The following is a 27,238-nucleotide window of genomic DNA, read 5'->3' on the forward strand; positions in this document are numbered from 1 at the left end:
TATGTAGCATTCCAGTCGGGTTCCTTTTGCAGGGCATTATGTCTTGCTGCAGAGCAAGAGGGAGAGTCCATGATGCCCATGCTTAGATTTGCCTCCCTTCAGCCTCCTTTCAGTGCTGCTGGGGGACACAGACAAGGTGAGCAGGAATGCTATGGCCAGCCTAGGCTACACATTACTGCTCTGTCTCTTTTGGCAAGGTAGTCCATAGTCAACAATGGTGGCCTTGGGCTTTGTTACATCAATTTCTGCTTCTCTTCTGCATACACAGAGCTTTCGCTATTGGTGTTCAGTAGGCAGCAGCAAATGTTAACTTTATTTTATGTTGTTATCTCTGACTGACTACTACAACATATATATCTGAGTAGCACAGCAACCTTAAGGAGGGCTGGGAAGACATGGAGAAGCAGCTCCTCTGCCGTATCTGCAGCCCTGGTGGATCCTGCTGGACAGGGTGGAGGGGGGGGCAGGGAGTTTTATTATTTTGCTATGCCAGCTCTATCCCAGCACAGCTGGATCAGGCCCCTCAGGGGCTCCATGGGACCCAGCACCCAGGAGTTTGGGCTTGCTACCAGAGTTCTGCAAGAAGAAGAAGAAAAGGAAGAAGAGTTTGGATTTGCTATCCCGCTTTATCACTACCCTAAGGAGTCTCAAAGCGGCTAACAATCTCCTTTCCCTTCCTCCCCCACAACAAACACTCTGTGAGGTGAGTGGGGCTGAGAGACTTCAGAGAAGTGTGACTAGCCCAAGGTCACCCAGCAGCTGCATGTGGAGGAGCGGAGACATGAACCTGGTTCACCAGATTATGAGTCTTTCTCTCTCAACCACTACACCACCCTTACTCTCAAGGAAGAAACTACTCTTGCCTCTTACCCCTGCTCTCCAGTCATCAACTCTGAGGTTCTAAGATTGTGGCCTAATAGTGTGTACTTGTCTACCTGCATACTCAGAAGTAAGTTGCAGTGGTCTCAATGCAACTCAATCCTAAATTGATATAGGAGTCCAGCCTGATTATAATGGCCTGGCAGCATCCACTTGAAAAAGAATGTAAAAATGTTTAAAATTTCATTCGCCGCAGAAACTCCATACAGAGATGAGGGGGCTATTTTAGAATGGTTTGACTTATTCTGGCATTTGAAAAACACTTGGAATTAGTTATTAGAAAATAACTGCATCAGCAGCAAAGCGAGAAGATAAAATGCTTTGATTTTTATGATTTCAAATTGCCTGGCTTCTCTTCCCTCAAGGGGTTTCAGTAGTGGAGGACACATTCTTTATCTGGTATCTAATCCCTAAAGACTGGAGAAGTGAGTCTTTTGTACACAACAATATTTTTCAAGGATGGTTATAAAGAGCATTCGTTCACTTCTGCCTTCCAGACTGTTTTGGGCATTGCTTGATTTGCATAATTAGATTATAAAAAATAGATGATTTAAGGGTAACTTGTGCCGCAAATTGCTCAGCCAACTTCTCTCCGTGTGTGTGTGTGTGTGATTTTAAGCAACTGATTAAGGACTTTATTTTTATTTTTGCTTTTTTTTGCACATTGCTTTTGTTTGGCAGTACAGTTTTGCTTTGTTTTTCTCTCCAAATAACAATAATATGAATGTCAACCTACTGTTCTTTGGTCTGGTATTATAAAAAGAGTTGACATTAAACAGGAAGGCTAATCCTTTCATAACATGTTGTCAAGACTGGCCGCTCAGGAAAGCAGATAAGCTCTTAGCCTGGATGACAGTTTTGGAAAGGGCATTGGAGAAAGAGTTACTTACAGCATCATCTTTAAACACAATTACCTGTGAGCTAAACAACATGAGAGAAAGGACAGCTGCATTGTTGGTGCTTGTGTTGTCTAGTGTGGCCACTTAACCATTGCCAAAAAAAGGGGACTTAACCATCACCCCCAAAAAGAAGACAGAGATAGTGAGCTGAATGCTTGCTTAGTCTTCAGACCAGGTGTTCTAGATGATGATGGGCAATTTCAAGGCTGTTGTTCTCCATTCTTACAGTTACTTATATTTAAACTGGACTTGGATTAGACTGCCCTTCAGATAGAGGAGACCTTCAAAATAGAAGACTGACAGCCCTTCAAAATAGAACCACGGAATCATAGAATTTTAGCGTTTGAAGGGATCCCAAGCTCAACCACTTGCAATGCAGGAGTCACAGCTAAAGAATTCCTGATAGATAGCCATCCAACCTCTGTTTGCAAACTTCCAAGAAAGGAGAGTGCACCACTTTTCAAGGCAATCTGTTCCGCTGTTGAGCAACGCTTTCCATGAGAAAGTTATTCCTAATGTTTAGTCAGAATCTCTTTTCTTGTAATTTGAATCCATTGGTTTGGGTCTTGCCCTTGGGACCAGCAGAAAACAAGCTTGCTCCATCTTCCATGTGACAGCCCTTCAGATATCATACCACCTTTTTTCCATGCAAAGGATACCCAACACCTGAAGTGTTCCTCATAAAGACTTGGTTTCCAGACCTTTTATCATCTTGGTCAACTTCCTTGGACACATTCCATCTTGTCAATAGCTTTCTTAAACTGTGGTGCCCACAACTGGACACAGTACTTCAGGTATGTTCTGACCAAGGCAGAAAAGAGTAGTACTATTACTTCCCTTAATCTGGACATGATACAGCCTAGAATTGCATTAGCCCCCCCCCCTTGCTGCATCACATTGTTGACTCATATAGGAGACTCTGCCCTGTTGGACACATGACCACCCTACTGGTCTGTTCACATTTCAGAATGTGGTTGAGAAACCTAATTTTTACAACAAAACGTGAGCTCAATCCCCATTCTCCCCAATGCTATGTCTTCCGTACCAGAAGTGAATTGAACTGGGGAAGAAAAGTGAGAAACCATAGGTTTGTAGGTTATGCTCAGCTCAGCTATGAAGTTGATTTCTGTACTATGAATGATTTCCGTCAGTTCAGTTTTCCAGAAAGCCAGAACCAGGTGGTGGGGTAGGATTAGCATCAATTTTTATCACTCACATGGGGGACTACTTGAAGGATAAGGGAGGTGTCAGGAGTGACAGAATGCTTTGGCCACAATAATCAGAGTAAACAATTTTTAATGCTAGAACAGGAATTCCGCTGTGCTTTATCAGAAAAGGCATTTACATTACTGTTTATTTCCCCCCCCCAATGTTTAAACTGAATCCAGAAATTATATTCTGTGAAAGCAAGTGTGTGAAGAGGGTGTTGAGGCCAAGGTTTGTTTTAAATCAGCACTCTCCACCCCTGAAACTCTTTGTACATTTTTGCTAGCTTCTGATTACCTCAGATGAATACTTTCCTAGCAAATGGTTTTCAGCTTCTTTTCTGGATGTTGCTTCTATGAAATGTATTTACTTAGCTTGGTTTTGCACTTTATTATCTTGTCAGTGGTACAGCTTCAGTTTTGACATGTTTGGAGTGGAATTTTGATGTAAAACCACAGGTCAAAGTTTGTCAAGTCGCTCCAACAAATATTGATAAGCTTTCAAGTTGTGCCAGGAACTCTGTGCTTCTTGCAATAAATACTGAAATGTTGCTTGATTTGCATCACATAATATCCCAAGGCTTTCAAGTCAATATTCCACCTTTTGTGCTAAGCCTCAAACGGACTGTGCTGGAGGAATATTTCCATAAGAACAAAACACAAACAAAACAAAATAGAGCTCAGAATCTAGATCTATAAGAAATTCTGTAAATGGAGAAAGAAAGAAAAGGCTAAAAATATGTCATTGGTACCTTCTACCTATGCAGATGTGACTTTGCCTAACCTTCCTCTAGTCCTTTACAGTGCAATTCAGGGATAGTCAGCGTGGCAGCCTCCAGATGTTTTGGGACTCCCAACTCCTATCACCTCCAGCCAACATGGCCGGTGGTCAGGGATGATGGGAGCTGCAGTCCAGGAACATCCATAGGGCAGCACATTGGCTATCTCTGGTGTAATCCTCTATGTGTTTACTCAGAAGTAAGTCATGTTGAGTTCAGTGGGGCTTACTACCTGGTAAGTGGCTTCAGGATTGAAGTCCCAGCCAGTAGATAATTCTATCCGATTTGCCTTTTATTGACACAAGAAAACCTAAAAACTGTATAATACAAACTATTCTTTTCTCCATTACTGTTATCTGCTTTACAAAGGGAACCATTGTATCAAAAGAAACATTCTTTGCTACTTCAGTTTCAGTTTTTTGTTTATCTGAGATATTTTGCAGTAGGTAAAACCTGACAGGCATTCAGAGAGCCTCTATCTTTCAAAGAATGAAACAAATCTGCAGGCTGAACCCAACATTATGTCGTGCACCAGAAATACATTTTTCATATGTGTGTGCAATGCCAAATTTGACGGAAACATCTGTGAATCTCAAAAGCTCTTAGCACTGCATTTGTGCATCTTGGTTAGTCCTGATAAAGGAATTGTTTGTGGTTAATGTTTAAATTTACTCGGTATTTTAAAGAAGTCTCTATCCTCGATGCATATATGAAAAGCAGTATCTTGGCATAGTTTTAGGATAGATACATCCTTTCAGCACAGATTTCTTAAACACTGCGATGAGCAAATGCAAGAGATTATGTGTACATTTGCAGTCTCTCCTCTCATTTTTGAGCAGATAACTAGTGTAACAGTGTCCACTGCTGGCAAATCAGGCAACTGCACTTCACTTTATAGAATAAGTCAGGCTATTGTTACAAATAACAATTAAACAAGTGCATTCTAAATTAGGTCTGGAGGGGGGTTTTTTGGAGGGGGAGACCCACCTAATTTTTCTAGGAACTTTACAATTACTTCTTCTGCTAATAATAATATAAGTGGAAGACTGAATTAGTGACCTGCAGCAATGCAATAACTTCAGCTTTGCACAGTCTGGTTTAAAATCCCCAGAGGTTTTTTGTAGAGCACAAAATAATTTAGCATTGGCCAAGATTATTGATGTTCCTTTCAGTGGAGTGTGAAAGGCCCCGCACAGTTACTAGATATTATTTGTCAGAAGCGCAAGGCAAGTAAAATTTGACATTCAGCTTTTTGATGAGATTTTAATTGTTGGTGCCATTTGAACATCACATCTATCAATACAAAAATAAGAAATGTCTTGTTGAATCAAACCAAAGGTCAATGTGATCCAACTTTCTGTCTTGCTTCAGCTAGCAGCCTCTGGGAGACTCATCAGTTGAGCATGATGGCAATTCCTGTTGCTGCACCACCACCGAAACACATAGTTTTCATTTATGTGTCATGCAATGTAGTCCTATGCATGCCTACTCAGACATGGTCCAGTTGTGTATTGGATTGCAGCTGTAGCTAATAAGCACTGATACACATCAATTATAGGAAAGTCTAATGCTGTTCAAATGCTGGTAGTGAATTCCATAGTAAGCTCATTATGTGTTGTTTCAAATTCTCCCGAGTCTAATTTTGCTGAATGACTTTGAGCTCTTATTCTCTATGAATTTGTCTAAACCCCCCCCCAAAAAAAGCTCTCCAAATTAAGTGGTCATCACCACATCTTGTGGGAGCAAATATCGTAGTTGTGCTATGTTCTGTCCTGAATCTTCCAACATTCTGTTTCATTGGGAAGAGGAGTTGGAGTTCAGGCTTAGGTTTTCTAGTTAGTCCAGACATTTCCCACCAACTAAGAACCCCCAACACCCTCTCAGATCAACCCTATGTAGTTTAGAGACCACAATCACCTTCTCCAATTAAATCATTGTCTGATGTAAATCAGAATATCCTGAAGATTACTCTCCCTCTGATAACCGAAACAAGGCCTTGGGATTTTTCCATCTTTCTAAACGTTTTCCCATAGAAAATCTCTCCCTCTGGCTTTTCTTGCAAAGCCGTCAGCTGTGTGGCATCATAGCAGCAGCACAGAGATGTGAGCTTTGGCAGACTGCCCCCATTTTTCATTCAATGTCTTCCATCTAGCATCTAAAAGATTAGTGTAAATTCCAACTCTCTGTGACTTACCGTAATATTTTCAGGGATGAATGATGTGAATTCAGTGGAGAAAAGGCATTATGAACCATTATAATGACTCCCTCATGGGTGTGTAAAAATATAGCACTCTTATCAGATGGTTCTTGTTTACAAACGGCAGGGACCTTGCATATTTACAATCTGGCTCATCCTAAGAACACCACAGAGCCACTGCCAGATAGCAGAGATAATGCCAAAGTGTAAGCCAACTTCTTATGTTCCTATAATGGTTCGTGCCTGCAAATGTATTGAGGGCAGGACCCAGGCAACTTCAACTACACTTAAGTTTAGACCCATTGATTTCAACGGAAGAGATTTAAGTCAGTAATTAAATATTTCCAACTGAAAGTAGGCTTCAAATTTATTAGCATTGGTTGCATCGTTTTCAGACCACAGCAAGTGGTGTCTTGCCATTACTTGTTACCCATTGCACATCTCTGCATAAGCTTTACATCTTTGAGTGACAACCAGATTTTAGCTCAGGAATGGAAATCTGAAGCCATTTCAGCTTCTTGGTGCATATTTACTTTCATGGGGGTGGAGCGGGGTGGCATGCGCTCAGGAAAACTAATTTAAAATCAATTTCAAATACTGCCTTTCTGTTTCCTTAGAAGTGTATTTTGTCTGCATATTATAGATGCTTATTTCTCTCCTGCTCTAGGTAGGAAATAGAATGTTTCCCTTGGGGGGGGGGGAATGAAAGTGACTAGCTAACACTTTTCCGAACAGTTAATTAACATGCATATGCTTTTTTGCTGTTGAAAAGACACACTTTCGGTTCTATGTGTGACCTGGATTGATGGTGCAGCTTGAGTGATTTGAGTGCTGTAGTGTGATGTACAACAATGTATTAAAGCACAACACTTGGAATGCAAGCATGGATAGTTCTACTTATGCAGAGTACTTTTAAAATTAAATAAATTCTGCTGCAAGGAATAACTTTCACAATGAATAAGAATTCAGTGGGGGAAAGCCCATATCCATTTTGTGCAGCAGGCATAAGATGGGGACAATTTAAATGAAAGTCAACAATAATCCATACGTGCTCTGAATGCCCAGAAATGTAGCCGTAAGTGCAGCATGAAGTTGTAGAGGAGAGACCTCTATGGACAGCCCCATAACCATTTCTTTAACGGATACTGCTGATAAATCTCTCTCTCTCTCTCTCTCTCTCTCTCTCTCTCTCTCTCTCTATATATATATATATATATATACACACACACACACACACTTTAGAAATATATAATTTCTTTGAACACATACTAAAAATACTGTTTAGCTTATTATGCAGGTGTTACTTCTTCCTCAAATGGTTTGTTTTCTGTGTTAATTTCAGTGAAGGATTGCTGCAAAGTTAATGCTACAATATTCGCTGCTTAAAGCCAGTTGCCTATATTTACTTTGGTTTGGACCATTATATTTTCCTAATTTTATGCCAATGATCATCAGGTGAAGAGTTTTGTTATTGTTCAGGGTTCCTGAAGTATCAAAAACCACTAATGAAGTATCTGGATGGATCTTTCCAGACAATAAGTGATCCTCTCAAGCAATTGCTATCCTGTGCCAGAATCTACCATCTCTTGAGAAATTTCCTTTTGTTTTTTTCTTCTTTGCCCTCTTGCGACAAGCATGACCATGAGACAGTGATATGATAGGAACTGTAGCTCAGTGTGGAGCACACTTTTCATGCTGAATGTCCCAGGTTTAATCCTGGGCATCTCTAGGCAGGGCTGAAAAGGCTTATGTTTCAAAACCCTGGTGAGACTTAGTGGACCAATGGCTAGGTGACTTGGTTTTAAGGTAATCTTCTATGCTCCTGTCTGTTGAGGCATTGGCTGGAATGCATCGTACAGCCCTTTGATGGCCCAGTCAGCTATGTTCGTGGCTTGTGGATTCCTATGATGTGACATGGGTGTCCAGAAAGTATTAGCATTAAATTACATTAAGCCAAACATGTGGATTTCACAACCACATTAAGTTCCAATCTAGGCACCTTACAACTCAAGACATGCAACGATAGGTTGCAACATACCTTCTAACAGTTTTGGTTAAACTCTCCCTCATGTGTGGTTTTTCCTCATTGTGTTTTGGTGGTTTGAGGTGTCAGAGTGGCTACAAAGTGCTGAGAGCAAATGTGCTGTAGTGGTTAGAGTGTTGAACTAGGACTGTAGCAACCCAGGTTTGTGCTCCTGTAACATTATTTACAAGAATTCTATATGAACAGATGGAGTTCATTTTAGAAAGTATAATTTCTACCCATTGTCTGTCTGGCTTTGATTATTTTAGTACCACTAAGCACTGGCGGAGGAAGCCGCTTGGCTGCCTGGGGCGGCAAACCCAGGGCACCCGGGGGCATGGTTTCGCTCCATGGCACACAAGCGCAGTGTTGCTGTGTACGATGCATGCGTTGTGACACTGCGCATGCACACTGCAGAGCAGTATGCGCTGCCGGTGGATGGGGTGGGGTAGGGCGGCCTCACTCCGCGGCTTGTTCGGGGCCCGCCGGTGCTGTGCGCCGCTCCGACGCTGTGGAACGGCACACACCACCGATGGGTGGGCCCAGATGGGCCACGGGGCGGGGCAGGGCGGCCTCATTCTGTGGCTTGCTCACAGGCCACCATGCAGGTTTGCGAGCGGGCTGCAGGGCGAGGCTGCCTCGTTCCACGACTTGCTCAGGGTTCGCCGGCGGCGTGCGCTGCTCCGTGGTGGGCATGTGCAGCATCGCGACGGGGCGGGGCTCGGCTTGGGCGTTGCAGGGGCAGGGGGCCCCACCCTCACCTTGCTACACCACTGCCACTACGCAACAAATAATGCAGGGATTTGCAATGTGGTATACATCAATCTATTTTTATTCTCATCTACTGTGATTTATGATACATAGTATTTCTCCATGTTCAAAAACCATTTAATTGTAGTTTCCATAAATAAGGATTTTGAAATTGCACCATGTTTTTCTGGTGTAGCCTCCTTTGTTCATTTGATCTAGTAACATTTGAATAAAGAAAATAATTTATTTTTTATCTCCAGCATATTTTGTCCTTTGTCACAGTACAAAAACAAAATACACAATTACACCGTTCAATCTAAGATGGCAACATTTGATAGTTTAACAAAACGTTTAGCACGAGGTTTCCCTTGGGTTCATGGCTATGAATACCATCAGCTGAAGTTATTTCAAATGTTTTGAAACCCATATGCACAAGTCAGGTTTCACTATCATTTTAGCGACAGATTTCTCAAAGGGACAGGAACAGGAATTATGGATGTTCTGTTTCATGTTTGCTGCCTGGTTCATTCCTATGATTTTTTTTTTATTCCTAAACACATCTGCCACAGCTTCTTTGTATTAATTTGGGATGGAAAATATGTGGCCCTCTAGATATTGTTGGATTCCAACCTCCCATCAGCCCCAGCCAGCATGATCAATGGTCAGGGGATTATGGAGTCCATCAACTGCTAAAGAAACTCTCCCCCCCCCATGCTCTTAGAATTCTACAGGTAGAATTAATTTAGAATGTTGTTCAATATGGAGCTACAATTTAGCCCACTTAGGCAAGGTCACACTGTGCATTCTAGGTTAATTAACCCAGGATAACTGCTATTGCCTAGTTCTCTATCAACAATTATTAAACATTAGACTTCTCGCTCAGTACTCATGCACTGAGAAACTAGCAACACACACACACTCTCTCTCTCTCTCTCTCTCTCTTACCAGTGAAATGAATTGTAGCAAACTTGAATTTGGACACAGGTGGCTAAAACTGAGGTAGGCTTTGGGCGTACTTCCTTCTCCTGGGAACCTGATTCAGGATAAGTGGTTGTGCTGCCTGAGTTTAGGAGTTTGGTTGCTTCCAATCCTGTTTGTACATTTGTAAATAAACTGGTTACAAATACATCATAAGGACCTTCATACAATTTATGCATGCATTCACTGAAAGAGATTACACCTACTGACCTTGATGCTGCTTACCAGCTGTGTATTTCAGTGTCAGTGGGAAACAGCCCTATGTTCATGTAGTTGCCTTTCTTACTAATGCCATTGCATTGTAGTGATTAGAGTGTCAGACCACGACCTGGGAGTCTAGGGTTCAAATCTCCACTGGGCTATAAAGTTCACTTAGGCTTGGGTCAGCCACTGCCTCTCAGTCTAACCTACATCATAGGGTTGTTGTAGGGATTAAATGAGGAGGGCAAGAACCATGCACAGAGCCTTGAGCTCCTTGGAGGAAAAGTTGGGTTTATAAGTGCCATAAATAAAATAATGTGCAGCCACCGAGATGTGTGTCTGGCAAGTCTGATCCAACTACTCCATCACACATTCATTGAACATGTGTGAACACCCAGCATTACTTCCCAACACTGTCTCTCACATCCAAAGAAAACCACTTGTTTATTGAAATACGTATATCCCACTTTTTAGGATAAATGTTCTTGCTAACATGCTGGCTTTTAGTTAATTGTTTTGTATGGACAGGTCATTTGAGCCTGCACCTGCAGACTGAAGTGGTGCAGGCCAGACACAAGCTTCATTATCTCAGTGACAACTAGGCCAGAGCTGCTGAAAGAAGGGAGCTAGGCTAGGCAGCGAGAGAGGCTGGAATTCTGTACTCATTTAGGACTAAGCTCCATTGAGCTCAGGATTGCACTGTCCCTCAAAAATCATGGTATGAAATTAACAAGGACAAATTCCATTGTTTGTATATTACAGTTATTGCACAAGAAAATAACGGATCTATCGGGAAGTTGGTTTAAAGAACCAAGTCTGGACTGTATTTATCCTATTTACCAAGGCATTACTATTCTTTCATTAGAGCAAGATATTAAGGGGGAAAGGCTTGTTTTGCAGTAATTCCACCAATCAAAAGTGCTCTTCTTCCTTCCTTCCTTTATTTTCTTTGTTTTTTCCTTCTTTCTGCTAATACCTTTGTCTTTATTCATTGACTTTATGAAGATAATGAGTTGGCAAAATATGCTTACCACAGATTCCGGATTAACACTGTTAACATGTCATCTAAGGAAGTACGGTAATTGCCTTGAGACAGCCTAGCTACTGGAAGGATAGAAAAAGGATTAATGTACACAGACATTTTTGAAAAACTAAGTCCTTTCAAGTCACTTACAGATCCTCTTCATACACAAATCTTTCCTAGTAGCAGCCATGTATTTTGATTCTTCCTGTGTGGTGTTTTTTAGTCACCAGAGTGTATTATTGAAAAATCACAATGGTGGAAATGGCTCTATAATGCCAATATTAATACATCCAATCATCCACAAGATTACAATGTAACTATGCACTTTAGATATTCACCTGGGAATGAACTGGTTAACAAGAATCTAAAAGATTTTCCCCCCCCTTACTGTTTTACTATATTTGTCTTTAATCAGAAACTGGTGAATGTTTTAATACAGAGTGTGACACTTGTCTTCAATCTAAAACCATACCTTGTTAGTTGGTGGCCACATAAGCAAACAGTATGTTCATTTTCTGAAAATCTTTCTGCTATCAAAACCCTTTCTCCAGTTTGAAGTGCAAATATTTTATCACAGATTTAAGACAGCAGATGGCTCTCTTGAGTTTCCCTTGGAACATCTAATGCTGTAAACAACTATCTTGCATTTTCAGATTAGAATTAGGAAGAATTGAATTTACTTTTGTTTTCTGGGGGTGGAAATCACACCTTCCACGTTATCCCACTATTTATTTGCATTCTTTTCTGCACTATAAAATCCCCCCTCAGCCATCATAGACTGAGACTGGCAAATGTATGACCTGTTTCAATTCAGGTGAGACTATAAAATTTACAGTTTAGAATAAATGAAATGAACATGATAGGAAGATACCAATCAGTGTATCACAGAGACTATTGGGGTACTTCACTGGATAGAATAGGTATCTTGGATTGTATTTTATTTACAGTGTTTAGTGCAAATAAAAAACAAATATACCGGTATATCCATCAAACAAATATAGTAGCTTCTTTTTCAAGCTGTTTTTAAAATGTTTGAGGTTTGCATTTGTTTTCTGTCCTATGTAGCAAAAATCCATAATGAGGGAGTACAACACTGGTAGACAATTGTATGTGTGTTTTGTCTTCAATTTTCTAACGTTTAAAAGCTGTTTTTAAAAGGTTTGATCTTCCTGAATGCTGGCAAACAAAGTGCTCATTCAGAAATAATAATCATGTGTTATAAATATATGTAATACTTTAGAGGTGAGAAGGATTAGTTATGGACCAATCAGCATCACAGTGCAATCCTATAATGCCTGTTCATAAGCACGTCTTGCTGAATTTAAAAGGACTTACTCCTAAATAAGTGGGTGTAAGACTGGAGCCATAAACACTCATAGTATTATCCCAATAGAACCAATGGGACTTAAATATGTGCTTAATGTTGAATGGAACATACTTAGTATTACTGTTATTAGTGTTAATGTATATAAAGCTTTTAGAGGACAAGCTATTCTCATTCTCGCCATTATTACCACTGTTCTGTGAATCAAATGGTTGCTGTTCACATTTTTTGTTCAAAGCGAAGAACTTAGCATGACATGTTCAAAATGTGGTGCAGCAATCAAAACTGCTAGCACATTGCAAAGCTAAGCAGGGTTCAGCAGGGTTTCAAATTGGATGGGGGGCTTTGTGTCGAGATTCCTGCATTAGATATAGATATAGAATCATAGAGTTGGAAGGGACCCTGAGGATCATCTAGTCCAACCCCCTGCAATACATTTTCAGGGGGCTGCACTTTGATGACCCTTGGTGTTCCTTCCAACTCTACAATTCTATGATGATATGAAAACTACTCAGGAAGCCTTTATCTGAGGTGTGTTTTTGATGTGGGGCATCTTAGGTATAAGGCTAAATATAGTTGTATCTCATTTCCCATGCCCTTAATTGGGATGTTTATACTAAAAAACCCTCTCCTATTTACCAGCATATATTACCAGGACCCATGAGAGCCCTATGTTTTGCACTGTCCAAGGTCCTGATTGAAGTGAGCAGGCAGTTAAAGGAGATGAAGAGAAAGCTCCCACCGAACACTGCAGTTTGTCAAAGCTGTTCCTTGCAAACAGCATATTTGTGCAGAAAACATTGGGCTTTGAAAAATGATACATTATGTTGTGTGTTGAAGAATATATTCCAAAGCAAAATGCAGATGAAACGAATAGTGCTTAATGCCAGTAAATTGTATTGGGCAAATTCTAGCAGGAGGAATTCCTTGTATTGGCACAAAATATAAATGCTTGCATTTCCATTTATTCATAACCACTTCAAAAAATAAATAAATCAGAAGCACAAAAATACATCCTCCAGTTATCTGAAAATGTGCTTCTCCATGTTGGCCTAATGTAAAAGAACAAAAATCGAAGCTGGGGGATAGAATTACTGTAAAACCATAACATCTTCTACTCAATGTAAGTACTATGCTTTGTTAATAAAATAATTTAAGAGGATCTGGCAGTTGTCTTTAGAGACACAAAATGATCAGCTAAAACAATGGACTGCTCTGGTGTTCATATTTGGGAGGTTTTGCTTTAAAGGGCATGCCTAAGCATTAAAAAAAATGTAAGCACTACTTTTTCACCCAAAGTTCAACTGAAGCCCACAAGTTCAGCTAAAGTTGAAAAAGATCTCTTTGAAGGGGAAGAATGAGTAAGGTTGTAAATAGTTCTCTTGCTCATCCAATCTTCCAGTTATCAGATGCTTTGGATGGGATAGGAAGCTGTAGATCTGTATGTATCTCTTAAAGAGTATTTCCTTACATAGGCTTGTAGTGGGTTTTATCTAAGTTAAAAGTTCACATAGCAAGTGAGGCTCTAAAGTTATTGAAGTTTCACAAGTGAATGTTGTTATAGTTAATACATAATTGAAAATCCATTTTGTTTAGTATAACTATCTCGGCAGCAACTGATTAATCTGGTACCAATTATGGGTGTGTCTGCAGAATAATTTTTATGTCTGGAATTCGCACAAACCATATTATTATTATTATTATTATTATTATTATTATTTGTATCATAGGAGTCAACACCTAGGGGCTGAGGTCCCATTGCCCCACCCCTAAAATATTTGAGGGTGCAACAAGCCCCCCCCAATTGTTAGGCATCGCCATTCAAATGGTGTGTGTGCACCATGTCTTGTGATTGATTGTGTGGGGCGGGACTTACCTGCCCCCCCATTTTTTTATTCAAGTTGGCACCCTTGAAGGAGCTCGTGGTGGCACACACAGTTCTTGTCCCCATTTTATCCTCGCAACAACCCTGTGAAGTAGGTTCAGCTATGAGTTAGTGACTCGCCCAAGGTCACCCAGCAAGCTTCACAACTGAGTGGGCATTTTAACCCTGGTCTCCCAGGTCATCATCTAGCACTCTAACCACTGCACCACATGGCACTCATTCTGGTGCCACACTGGTAGTGGGTTGTCTGTTGTGTGGCAGACTGGTAAAGCTCGGAATCAATACAGGTTGGAATTCCAAATGATGGGGCTGCTTGCCCTAGCTGGCGGCGTTGTGCTAAGGTGCCAATGAAAGAAAAGGCACCGCACGTGCCCAGCAACAAATATGATTTCCCCCCCCCCTTGCATATGAGCCTCCACCTGTAGCAGACATGTAGAGTTTGCCTGGAGCGCGCAGTTATAATTACATGCTTGAGCTCTTGGCAGACAAATAAATTAATCACAGAATCTCGGGACTCTTCCCCCCCCCCCCCCACAAAACTAAAAAAAAAACAACTCAGTGGTGCACAAATGAGAGCCAATTACAATTCCAGCCTTTTACAGACTACAGGGTGAAGTTGAGTTTTCAGTGGCTACTACAGAACTCCATAAATCTAGTGGTGCCCACTTGTACAACTAAATGTGTTTGCCTTGGCAATAGAAGCTACGGAATCCGTCCTGTTTTGAAAGGTGATCTTAGGAGGAACCTGTTCGCCCTTCCTTTGAATGTCATGGTGTCTGGAACGCCTGGGCGATCTCCCTTCCCTGTTTTCCTTCTTCCACAGGGAAACAAGACAAGCCCAGAGAGATCGCGAGCCAGGGCTGCCTTTGTGGTCAGCTCGCTGCGTCCGAGAAGCCATAGCAGCCGCCGATGCTCTGGAGCAGAAAGCGCGCCTGCCTCTCTCTCTTTCCCTTCCCAGCTCACCCTCCCCTGCCTGGGAATTAGTCTCCCCCCCCCCCTCAAGCAGCAGCGTGTCCGGTTCCGAGCCCCGAGAGAAGAGGGCGCCGCCGCCGCCGCCACTGCTGCTGAGGCGGAATGGCCGGGTTTGGGCGCCGCCGACTTGTGTCCCTCGAGCAACAGCCGCCGGGCCCTAAGAAAGCGCGCGCCTCTGAGCGCCCATCCCCGCCGCGTCCTTCCGCAAGAGTAACCCCGTCAGCCCCACCGTAGGCAGAGCAGCCACAAATGTTCCCCAGAGAGAGCCGCCTCGGCGGGGAGTCCGGGGACAACAAAGAGACCCGCGCGCGACGCCAGTCTGTCGTGGTTACGTAGGGAAGAGCCTCTCTACTCTCGCACCACCACCACCACCACACGCGCGAATCTGTAATGCAAACGGCGTGGAGTTACGGTGCTGGCCGTTAATTCGTAATTCTAATGCCGGTTAACTCGGGGTCTCGCGGGGTGTCCGCTTATTCGGGGATGGCGCAAGGCAGGCAAGACTGCGTGGCGGGAACGCGAGGGGAAGTCGCGGAAGCGCGGGAAGCAGTCTGTCGCTTTCCTGCCTCTGGCTGCACTTTCACCCAGAGAGCTGAGACTTTCTGGAGCGAGGGAGAGAGACGTACAGAGACACCAAATTACAACTTCTCCGTCTCTCTTTCTCACATCCGTGCGCGCGCCGTCTCACACTTTTCGCGTGCATAATTTCCCTCAGTCAAGCCCCTAACCTCTCTCTCCCCCCCCCCACTTCCTCCGCCTCTCTCACTCACTCACTCACACACAGACAGAGAGATGAACCACACACGCGCGCTCTGCCCTACGCGCGCGCCCGCGCAACGCACACTCTCTCTCTCACACACAAGCTCCCGGCAGTCACAAAAGCCTGACTGGAAGCCGAGGGGCGGCAGCGTGGGCTTCTCTCGGCGACAAGCAATTTCCTCTCTTCAATCGCATCGCGGCGAGGCTTTTTGAGCCCACCTCTCTTTCCCTCGCCCTCCTTCCCTTTGATTAGCATTCTCCTTGCTGCTGGGTTTTTGTGTGGTGCGATTTACCCCTCCCCCCTCCTCCTTTCCCCCCCCCTCTCCCTTTCCCTCGCTCCCACCCCAAGGACAAATCCCCTCCCTCAGTCGTCTCGGGAAGGGAGAAGGAGGGTGAGAGCGCGTGCGAGTGTGTGGCGGGGTGGCGGCTAGGGTGGGACTGAAGCGCCGCGATTAAGGCTCGCGCGCTCTCTCCGGAGCCGTAGCGGGCGCTCTCCAGATGCTGCTTTCTCAGGCACTCGGAGGCAGCCCCGACGACGAGGAGGACACGGCGCCCGCGGCCGGAGCGGCGGCGGCGGCGGCGACAGCAGCCATGGACCAGCAGGCAGAATAAGCCGGGCGCCGAAGACACGGCATCCACCGCGGGTGCTGCTTGTTGCTGTTCCCGCTCGGCCTGAAGCCAGGCGACTCCATGTGGTGACCGGAGGACTTTTCCTCGCCGCCGCCACCACCCCTACCCGCGCCTTTCTTTCCAGTTGCCCCTCCTTTGGCCTTCCGGAGATGGGTCGGCGCCTCGGCTGAGCCAAGCCCCGCGCCCGTCTCCGCTGCGTTCGGGCAGGGCTCTCGCGGACGCGGAGCGCCCGACGACGGACCGAGGCCATGGCTGCGGCCATCGCCAGCGGCTTGATCCGGCAGAAGCGCCAGGCGCGCGACTTGCAGCACTGGGACCGGCCCTCGGCCAGCAGGAGGCGCAACAGCCCCAGCAAGAACCGCGGGCTTTGCAATGGGAACCTGGTGGATATCTTTTCCAAGGTCCGCATCTTTGGCCTCAAGAAGAGGAGGTTGCGGCGCCAAGGTGTGTGTGTTTTGTGTATGTGTGTACATATGTGTGTGTGTGTGTGTGTGTGAGAGAGAGAGAGAGAGCGTGTCATATACGCCTGTGTATGCCTTGGAAGGAATGGCCTGTGGTTTCCAAACTTGGGCCAGAACACGCTGGTAAAAGGCAAAGAAGGTGGGAAACTGCCACTTCTTGGTGCTTTCTAGAGCTTGCAGTGCGAGAAACCTCCAACTCGTAGATTAGGGTTGTGCCCATTTTACGGGAGGGAAACTGAGTCTGTCTCTGGGTTAATTGTTCTGAAGAAACTCTCTTCCCCTTTCTTAGTAATGTGAACGAGGACCATCGCCTTCACTACATAAGCATGCTTTGGGACTGGCAAAGAAAGCCCTTGCCTTATTTAACCGCCTAAATTGATGAGCAAAACTGGATGGTTCCAGGGTGTTAAGAGGCAGCTAAACTACGCTGAAAATGTCATCACAAGTCTGTGGGATAAGTAATTGTGCCCATTGTACAGAAGTGGGAAAGGGATGTGCCCAGGGCTACCCACCGAATTGTTTGGATTGCAGGTGTTTAAAAGTGCTTGGTTCTCAACCAAATCATGGCATTTGGTTAAGGTAATGAATGGGCCAAACTGCGGGAGGCAGTGAAGGATAGGCGTGCCTGGCATGCTCTGGTCCATGGGGTCACGAAGAGTCGGATACGACTGAACGACTGAACAACAACAAAATGAATGGGCAAGGACTTATCCACAGCTGTTTAGATATTCTTGTCACACTCCCAGTCAGGGGTGTCAAAGAGAGGTAAATGAATGGATTCCTACCCACCCTTCTAGTTAAAGCTTGTGGCTGAAGTGGTAATTCTAGTCTAGGCTTGTAATTATTGGTATAGAATTGGAAAGATAATTGTTTCATATTAATTAATGCCAGATAAAGGGAGTGATACTTTATCTTCATTCATAACAAAGTGTCTAAATCAGTGTTCTTCCAACTATTTCAGCTTAACTAGGTGGGTTTTGAATGGTCTGTAACTACAAAATATGTTGCTCTTCAATATCTGCTAACTAGAATCTAACTTGTGTCCCATCCCACCCTCTGAAGCTGAGGATAAGAAACCTGGGAGCTCTGTACAGATTTAAGTGTATTTCATATCCACTGCGTGGAGCAAAGGGTTGTGTATACTAATGGTTGAAGGCAGCCTTGGAAGGATAACACGATGCAACAGTAAATCCGCTAAACCTTTATTATTCCCCTTTGTTGTGCTCTGTTTCTTTGCCTTTAGATTTTTATAATTTATGAATACATAGAAATCCCAGCACGAATCCCAGCACGAAGCAGCTCTAAGAGACAGTTCATATTTGCAATGATCACGCATTGTTCCAATCTGAAGCGCAATGTTAGCAAAGAGAAATGTATTTTATAATTGTAATTTGTGAATTGAATCAAGTAAAGAAAATAATTATTTCCAGTGTCAATAATCTAAATGCATTGAGGGCAATTTTTTTTGTAAGAAAGCAAGGTTTAACAAAGACACAGACACAGAGAAAGATTTCCTGTGAATAAATTGTATAAAGATCCATATAAAAATATTGTGTTTTGAGTGAAGTAATAACTAGTATGTAGTGTGTTCTGTATTTTATAATACAGCCCATTGTTTCAGTATTAGAAAACTGATAGCATGAGAAGGCAAGGCAGGCATTCTGGGGCACTGTCACTTTAAGAATCTACAGTTGTTGAGGTGGAGAATCCTCAGAGTGTTGAATGTGGGGGAACCCCAATTCCCACTACACCCTGTTTTTGCAGCCTCTGTAGCTGGCTCACTCCAGTCATGGCTGACTTTTAATCATTACATTTCTTAGCACACTGGGAATGTTCTGTCACCAGTTGGAAAACCAGTTGGAAAACCTTTCCGAACCTTAGCACTGATTTTGCTGAATTTCTTTCCCTATCTTTGGACAGTCTAGCGCTGGGGGCTCCCCAACGTTCCTTCATTTTGTCTCTTTGGGCTGCTTTTAACCACGGTTATCACAAGGTGTGTTAGCCTCCCAAGGGAAGGCAGTTCAAGTAACAGTAATTGGTAGAGTCTTAACTACATTGGAACTATATTTGAGGAGTCTTACCTATATTGATACACCAGGCGCATCATGCAATTGTGGATTTCCATTTCTGGTTTTTCTGTCTTTATGCACAGTGTGGTGCACTCTTGGTGGTGGGTAGTAGGGAGCTGTTTCACACACACACACACACATATTCCTGCTTCAGATGGATTTGATCAAAGTGCAAACAGACCATAAAATCAGTGTGATGGGAAACCTGCTCTCTCTCTCTCTCCCTTGGATCAGATAGTTTCCTATTCTGGTAATACTCCCGAGTTTTTAAAACTGCAGGTGCTGTGACAAAGCTAGCATCATCCCTGCCATAACTAAAACTAGGAAGACCTCAGAACAACAACAACAACAACCCCTTCCCCTCTTTGGTTTAATTTTTTCTATACTTTTCCACATGTACAAGCATGTAAGGTTTGCACTTCTGGGAAACAAGGTCCTCCCTATCACAAGGTGTATCAATACTGAAATGCTTTTCCTGGCTAAGAAAGCCATGCACTGCTTTCTAGGATGTAACTGACACTTAATAAGAAGCTTCACTTATGGAAACGTAAACTAAACCAACACATATACGTTACTGATAAAATTTAAGAAGAATGTTTTAGACTCTGTTAAATTAATGCTGAAAGGGTGAATTGGCTTTTTCTTTTTTTGGAAAGCAGTGGCATAGCCAAGTGAATTACCTGGACAACAGCAACTAGTGACAGTAAAATAACAGTGACACTGATTTCCACAATCTATTCATCATGTTTTTTAGTGAAGGTAGTGCAATGCTTATAGCTGATAGTCGCTGTATCTGCCCAAGAGCAGCCTCAGCGAAGCAACATTAATGCCTCTGTTTGTTGTCCTGTTTGCTTAGTTTTACACACAGTGATGCCACTTTATGGCCTTAGCAACTCAAGCATGCTTGACATCCACACGTATTTGTTTGACTTACCATTTATGGGAGAGGGGTTGTATTTAATAATAAATGCATTATATTTAAAATGAGCAAATCACTAAAGCTAGTGATCTACTTAAAACATTATTAGATCATGAGGGTTGTTGTTACGTGAACAACAATAGTGTAAAATAGGAGCCATTTGGAAATTAAGGCGACTCCTTTAAGAAGGCAACCCAACAAGCAGAAGCAACAATTCAGGTTGATTCTCTATTAGGGAATGTTCCTTTAGTCATATGCTACAATTTCAGTATGTGGGAAAGATACACACATCCAATCCATATTAGCATAACATAATGAAAATATTACATTCACTTAAACCATTTGCAATTTTTGTACCCTCTGTTTCATATACGAATGTTTATAGAACATATTTATAAATACACTAGGAGAGTTTCTTGTATATTCTCCTAGAAAATGTACTCTCTTGTTTTAAGGAAAACGAGAAGAACATCAAATCTACTATTTATTACTGGTTATAAACCACACTGTTGCCCTTACAGGTGATGACATGTGTTTTGCCTGTCTTTAAAAAACAACAACAACCTACTGATTCCCTAAACTTCTTTTTAAGTGGTGTGGGGTTGCATAAAATATTGTTTAATTAAATTTGGCTAATGATTAATACTTGTCACTTGTGTGGAAAAATATTGCTATGGTTTCCTAGGATGTATTAGGTTGCTAAATAATAATTATGAACCAGTTTTCCATGTTTGTAGATTCTGGGAAAATTAGTATTTGCCTTCTAGAATCAGGTGTTGATTTAGTACTCGCCTTCCAGTTGATTCCAGAAAGTTATAGATGAAGGGGGGAAACCGAATGCAACTAGAATCAGTCGTAATTTTTGTACTGATGTTAACGGAGCACATACTGAGCTTTTTCATATTGTATCTAGGGATGTTCCTAAAACCTGCTTTGATGGTATTAGGTTGAAATGCTTGACTGTCCAAATTTTGTGGGCAGTATATTTCGCTGATAGCAACTGGAATATTTCACATATGGTGTGTGTTCTGGGAAGCAGTTGCTTGCCATTTTATTGTTTTATTGCATCTTTTATCAAATGAGAATTATTTGTGCATGAAACTTTATCACTGTAAAGCTCTGCTTCAACCTTTTGTGTGTTTACTGATACTTGCTCTGCAATTGTAAACACATGTATTTTGTAAGTTATAGTCCTATTATTATTACCAAACTGGTTTACTTTGAAGTAGGGATGGGGGAAGAAATTGCATTCAGTTTGCATTTAAAGATGAACTTACCTAATTTGCACATTCTGAAAGAGTATACAAACTGAAACATATCTATAGTTCAAAATTCATACTACGCCAAATTTTGCAGTCTAGTTCTCCAGACAAGTGATGTGTAGAGAAATGCATAGATTAGGATATGGTGTGCATACAAATGCGTATATTAGTGAAAATAGCACACACACAAAATGTGTTGCATTAGGAGAAATTGCTTTGCAGAAATGTGTATATTGAGAGGATTTTGCTGTTTAAATTGCATGAAGACTTTTTTTTGAAAAAAATTGCAAACTGATCTGGAAATGTAGAGAACTATAAAATGGGGGGTGGGGGATGAGGAACTGAAGGAAACAGAAATTGACAGATTTGCCCTCCCTTACTTCCAAGTAAACATGCTTGTGATTGGGGTGTAAAATAACTACTTTCAAACAAGTTCACACCCACCCATACATTTGTTGGTTAATTTATATGTGGGAATTTGTACATTCGCATTGCAAATTTGTATTGTAGTTTAATACCTAACAATGGAAAATGTAATTTCTGTAGCATGGCAAGTGGGCTGAACAATCCAGAGCTCTGCTGCTGCTGCTACACTGGTGAAAGTGCCACAGAACTTTATACACAACACAACATACAAAATTCACTATATATATGCCAGAGACTGTGCCAGCAATGATACTGACATGCCATCCACACATGAAGGCCCCCTTTGAATGAAGGGGACATGCTCCCAGCATCCACCTTGCATCATCATACACACATCAGGCAAGGTGACACACAAGTGCTCCCACTCCACTAGCCCCATTGGCAGAGCTAGCAACAACCCCAGTACTTCCAGTCCCAAGGCATCCCTATAGGCAGAAGTTCAAATTCATTCATGCCACCTACAAGCAGTATTTTAGGAACACAGCACACGGGAAATATAGAAAAGACACAATACAACATCAATATAGCTCCCTGCGCAGAGTGTGTATACACACTCACACACACACACACACACAGAGAGAGAGAGAGAGAGAGAGAGAGTTCTCCTGAGACATGGGTTCAAGACCATCAAAGGGGGGAATGGCTCCATGGCCAATTAACCGAAGCGCAGTGTTGAGAGAGGCAAAGGGGGCAGCCCTAGACACACACTGGTGGCAAAAGCAGCCTACAGTGGCTCACTCACCCCAACCCCAGTCTCAAGACCCACCAGGATCCCAGGAGCATGAGGACTGCAGGAAGATTCCTTGTATGGTGGAACAGCTCGTGTTTGATACATTGGAAGTCCCCGTACACACCACATTAGGAAAGGGGGAGGCGCACTTGAGCCAATCATCAGGAGTGCTGCAAACAGCCCTTTTGACACACCCTTCCGACTGGCAATCCATGTGATCAAGACACCCTCCTGCTATCAGTAGCAAATGGTGCGATGGGGCTGTGCTACTTACCTGACCTCCCTGTGGCTGAGTCTGCTGTATACTGGGATGGATAGGCATGTGGTGGCAATGAGGTCAGCATGGTGCAAATATTCTGGCAAGAAAACTGCATTGGCTCCATTTGTACCATGCCCACCCTGCTGCTGCCCTGCTCCCTCTGTGTCCCAGCATGCAGCAGCAAGTAGACCAGGCAAGTGGCACAGCCCCACGACACCATCTGCTACTGTCTACTGTTTTACATGATAGGTTGGTCCTCCCAGGTAGTATCAGAGCAAGACTAATTGCCTCCCTCCTCTTCCTCCCTCTCCTGCAAACTGACTGCCTCATGTAACCTGGCAGCAGCACTTACCCTATCTGTGCACTCTGAGATGCCTGACCCCCTCATAGTCAAGAGAACCATAGTAAGCAGAGAGGGGAGAGGCCACTCTTCTCCTTACCATCCTGTCCTCCTGAGGCTAGCTGAGACAAAATTAAACTAGAGAGGAGCAAAGAAGTACCTATCTGCTGATCCATAGCAACAAAGAAACTATGCTTGTGACACAATCAAAGTTCTTACTCAGAATGTATGAGGTTCTGAAAGGGAAAAGTACCTATAGGGTTGCCAAACACTCATCTCAACAAGGCTTCTGTGTCTTGGTCAGTGGTTTGACAGACAGAAGGGTAGCAGGCTTGGTGATCTGTCAGGTACTAGCTCCGTACTGGGAGCATCATCCGTGGTACAACTGTCTGCAATTAACCTTGCAAGGGTGTGGCAGCCTGCCTGGAGCAAACAAGCCCACAGAGGAACAGCTGAGAGCATCCTTGTTACTGCTGCAGGTCATGAGGTGGGACTGGACGGCCTTGTGAGAGCTGTGAGATTGGTGCTGTGCTTGTGGAAGAGCTGCTTGTGGAGAACAAAGGGGGAGAGAGAGAGAGAGAGAACAGCAAATAATAGATAGCAGCTGGAGTGCATAGTCTTTGAAACAGTAAGTGTTTGTGTGAGGAGGTAAGAGATCACCAAGAGAGAGCTTACCTGCTTATAGCAGCTCACCTGTGTAGGTGGACACCATATTGCATCGTTAGAGCAATACAGTTCAGATCAGGCTCAGCATTTGCATGCATAGACAAGGAATACGCTTGGAGCAGCTCCCCATTACAGCACGTGTTTCACACTTCTCTTGTTTATCTGTGTAGAGTATTCTATCCTTGCATTCCCAGCTGTTACACGGGAGTAGAGATTGCTGTTGGCTGGTCCTGCCTGGAGCCTTGAAGCAGGGTAGCTTCCAGTGTTCTGGGGGTAGGAACTGCTCTCAATATGCAGAAACGTCTGGTCGTACTTAGGAAATAGATCTTTTGTGAACTGATCACTTTTTATGCAAAGTGTCCTTTTTCTGTTATTTCCTTTCAACGGGGTTCCCTGTTGTGAGCTCAAAGTCTGTGTAACATCATTGATACAGCCCTGTGCCTCACCACCTATCATTTGATGTATGGTTTATGCGTAGTTTGTATTACTGGTAGTGTTGTGAGTGGGTGTTGAGTTACAGCATTTCCTATGTTCTGTCATGGTGACAAGGGCAGGGCAGATAATGGGGAAAGCGATTGTAATTTTGCCCTCTGATTGACACCAGTGGGATGGAAATTCCTTATGCTAGGTGGATGCAAAGTTTGCTCATTGACAGGGATGTGAATGTGAGTTGAAGTGGCGTAGGATTTGGTATCAGAATGCTCCTCAACCAGTTATGCCAGCATAGCTGGGCTTCTCCAAGGTCTTAGAGCAGCAGATCTCAAGTACAGATTTGTGCCCTAATTCTATTACTATATTAAACAAATTATCAATTGAACTAAGAATGTTTCAATAGATTTTGTGGGGGGGGGTTGCTTTTGCTCCTTTCTCAAACCGAGCAAGTGATCATTGGTTGATTCATTGGTTAGGAGTACTGAAAAGAGAATTCTTTTGCAGAATAAAATTACCTGTGGCTCGAAGCCTCTAATGTGAGATTTTCATTTTTATTTTTGCTGGTAGGGGCATGAAGGCAGGATAAATCTGATTTGCATTATATCTATAGTGCAGTGATCCAGTAAAAATGTGGCAAAGGAATCACTGGCTGCACTCTCATTGGCATTTATGTACTGAGTAAAATACTTTGGCACTGATCTGTCAAGCCATACATGCACACTGTAGGTTTCACACAGACTGCTACATGTGAGGAAAAGATGGCTGTTACTTGGATACAGCTGATAATTTGCTGCAGCAGCAGCAGCCAGGAAATCAGTGCTCTTCCCCCCCCAAAAAAAATCTATTTGGTACAATATGCCCCAATCATTTTGTTTGGCAGCGTGGCAAATAACATATTATCACATGCATGCATCCTCTGTTGCAATTTTTAAAATGACCCAGTTGCCCACACATACTTACAGGAGTCAGTAGTGCCCTTAAAAAAAAGGAAAGAAGAAATTTTTGTAACCTTTTCTTACCTTGTCTCCTGGAGGCAGTACTTACTCAACACCAGCAACTAGGCAAGTGGTTATTGCATGTCAAGGACCCGATCCCTCCCGCGGAGAAATAAGACACAAGACACCATATGTAAGGTTCAAATGGGAAATAAATGGCCACAACTTTATTGGTTACGGATGTTGAGCGGTATTGGCTTAGGCATTGGATCAGCCGACTATATCCGACTCCAGTACGTCGTGCTGGCAGTCTGGGAAGGGTTAACCACGATGGATGAGCCCCTGCTGCTGCACATCAGCTAGGGACTCACCCTGCGATCACCGGCCTGGGGGCGTGCCTGGGGCCCTCACCTTCCACGGCTCCGGACAGTGGCCACGCCCCACCGAACTCCTTTATCGAAGTACCCTTCAGCCCTTTGGGGGGAGGTGATGGCCAGTCCTCCCCCCCACCTTTCCAACCTACCCTAAGATCCAATGCCTAACCGCCAAACCAAAGTTGTGACGAATTGCTACGAGGTAGGCGAAAAACCACCAGGCGGAGCCAATTTGCCAAGTGGGAAAATTCCTACCAGGCCCCTCAACGGCGACCAACCGTAGTCCATAGCAGCGTCAAATCCTGCCTAAGCTACTGCCTAAATTAAAGGGAGGGTGGGCCGGGGAAACGCGACGAAGGGAGCAAGGAAAGGAAGAGGTCGAGCCCTGGGAGCGTCCTGCTTAAGTGCAGCAGGCACGCCCAAAGCCACCGCGCCAGTTGGCTGGTTGCCCAGGCACCGCGCCCAGGGCTCGACCAATTAGTGCCAGGGGATGACCCATCCCCTGTGCGCGTGCAGGGCTCGTGTTACCTGCCTGCAACCCCCCCCCTCCTTCTTATGGGCGGAAGGGGCATTTACAAGCCTGTAATTATCTATGTAAATTGTACATCTACCTTTTCGTGTCAGTTTGTCTTTGGTGCTAAGTTAGTGCACTTCATTATATGCAATTTTCTATTTTGTATTCATGTATAATTTTAGTGATGCAAAGTGGGCTTGCTGTAAAAATGTCTTGTAATGAAGCATGTGTTCCTCAATAATTGCTTTCCGTAGCGTATACTATATATTTCATCAATTGCAATTTTATTTTCCCAGCTTCCTGCTGTTTGCTGCAGCTTTATTTTGCTAGAAATGCTTTTTTATTTTATAAAGAGAGCTCGCCCATTTTTATTATTGTTTTTTATTATTTTGCATTTTAACCAAATTTATATAAGAATCCCTCTTAACTATGTACTAGATTGCCTAAGGGCTGTAATCCTAAATACCACACTTGGAATAGTCTGTACAATTCTGTCCATATCACCTCAAAAAGGATATTGCAGAGCTTTTTTAAAGAAAAGTAACCAAAAGTATCAGGGGGGTTGAGCAACTCTTCTGTGAGGAAGGGTTACAACAGCTGAGGCATTTTTAATTTAGAGAAATAAGATGGTGCATGGCATGAAGATTCTCCCCCGCTGCCCCTACTCATTCTCCCATAATACTAGAAGCTGGGGCCATTCAACAGAACTGAGTGTTGAAAGATGCAGAACACAAAGTTAATCACACAACACATAATTAAGCTATGGAATTTACCCCCATGAGATGTAGGGATGATCACTAACTAGGGTGGCTTTTTAAAAGATTAAGAAAAATTATGGGAGGTGCCTTTGGTTGCCAGTTGCTGGAAATTAGAAGTGGAAAGAAGGCTGGTTTGCTCAAGTCCTGTCTGCAGGCTTCTCATAGGCATCTGGTTGGCCGCTGTGTTAGAACAGGATAGTTCCAAAATGTTTCAGGGAGTTTCATCAAACTGTCTTTCAAGGAACCCTGGGTTTCCTCAGAGGTTAATCAAAGGTAACTCAGTGTGAAGATCACTAATGGTGGACAATCATCCCTTAAAAAAAAAAAAAAGTTTAATCATCATTACCACTACAACAGTGATAAAACAAAGGGTGGCAGATATAGGTCAGGATTATCCTCTTAGATTTCTGGGTGGTTTGCATCCGATTGGCAAGAGGGGTTTGACTCTCAAATGCTTAACAATAGCAACAACGAAAAGTATTTCCCCACCTAAATTAGACTGCTGGAATAAGGAAAGCTAACTGGGAGTGGATTTTTGAGTGAAAAGACTGTCTGCTCAGTTCAGTTGTGATACTGAAAACAAATCCC

The 27,238-nt window shown here is 43.3% G+C and overlaps 1 protein-coding gene across 4 annotated transcripts in view; it reads left to right on the top strand.

Moving 5' to 3' along the window:
* The window catches only part of FGF14 (fibroblast growth factor 14), a 282,538-nt gene that overhangs the window by 172,032 nt on the left and 83,268 nt on the right, over positions 1 to 27,238 (top strand). The window contains exon 1 of one of the 4 annotated variants that reach the window (XM_033147791.1): positions 16,647 to 16,949. The exons of 2 other annotated variants lie outside the window; for them this stretch is intronic. In XM_033147791.1, the coding sequence (XP_033003682.1) occupies positions 16,754 to 16,949 (196 nt within the window). In that variant the 5' untranslated portion in view covers positions 16,647 to 16,753. Of the gene's footprint in view, positions 1 to 16,646; positions 16,950 to 27,238 lie in introns of those variants that run through there. One more of the 4 variants, XM_033147793.1, reaches the window with a different exon arrangement.

Source organism: Lacerta agilis, chromosome 4, assembly GCF_009819535.1.
Source record: "Lacerta agilis isolate rLacAgi1 chromosome 4, rLacAgi1.pri, whole genome shotgun sequence".
NCBI lineage: Eukaryota > Metazoa > Chordata > Lepidosauria > Squamata > Lacertidae > Lacerta > Lacerta agilis.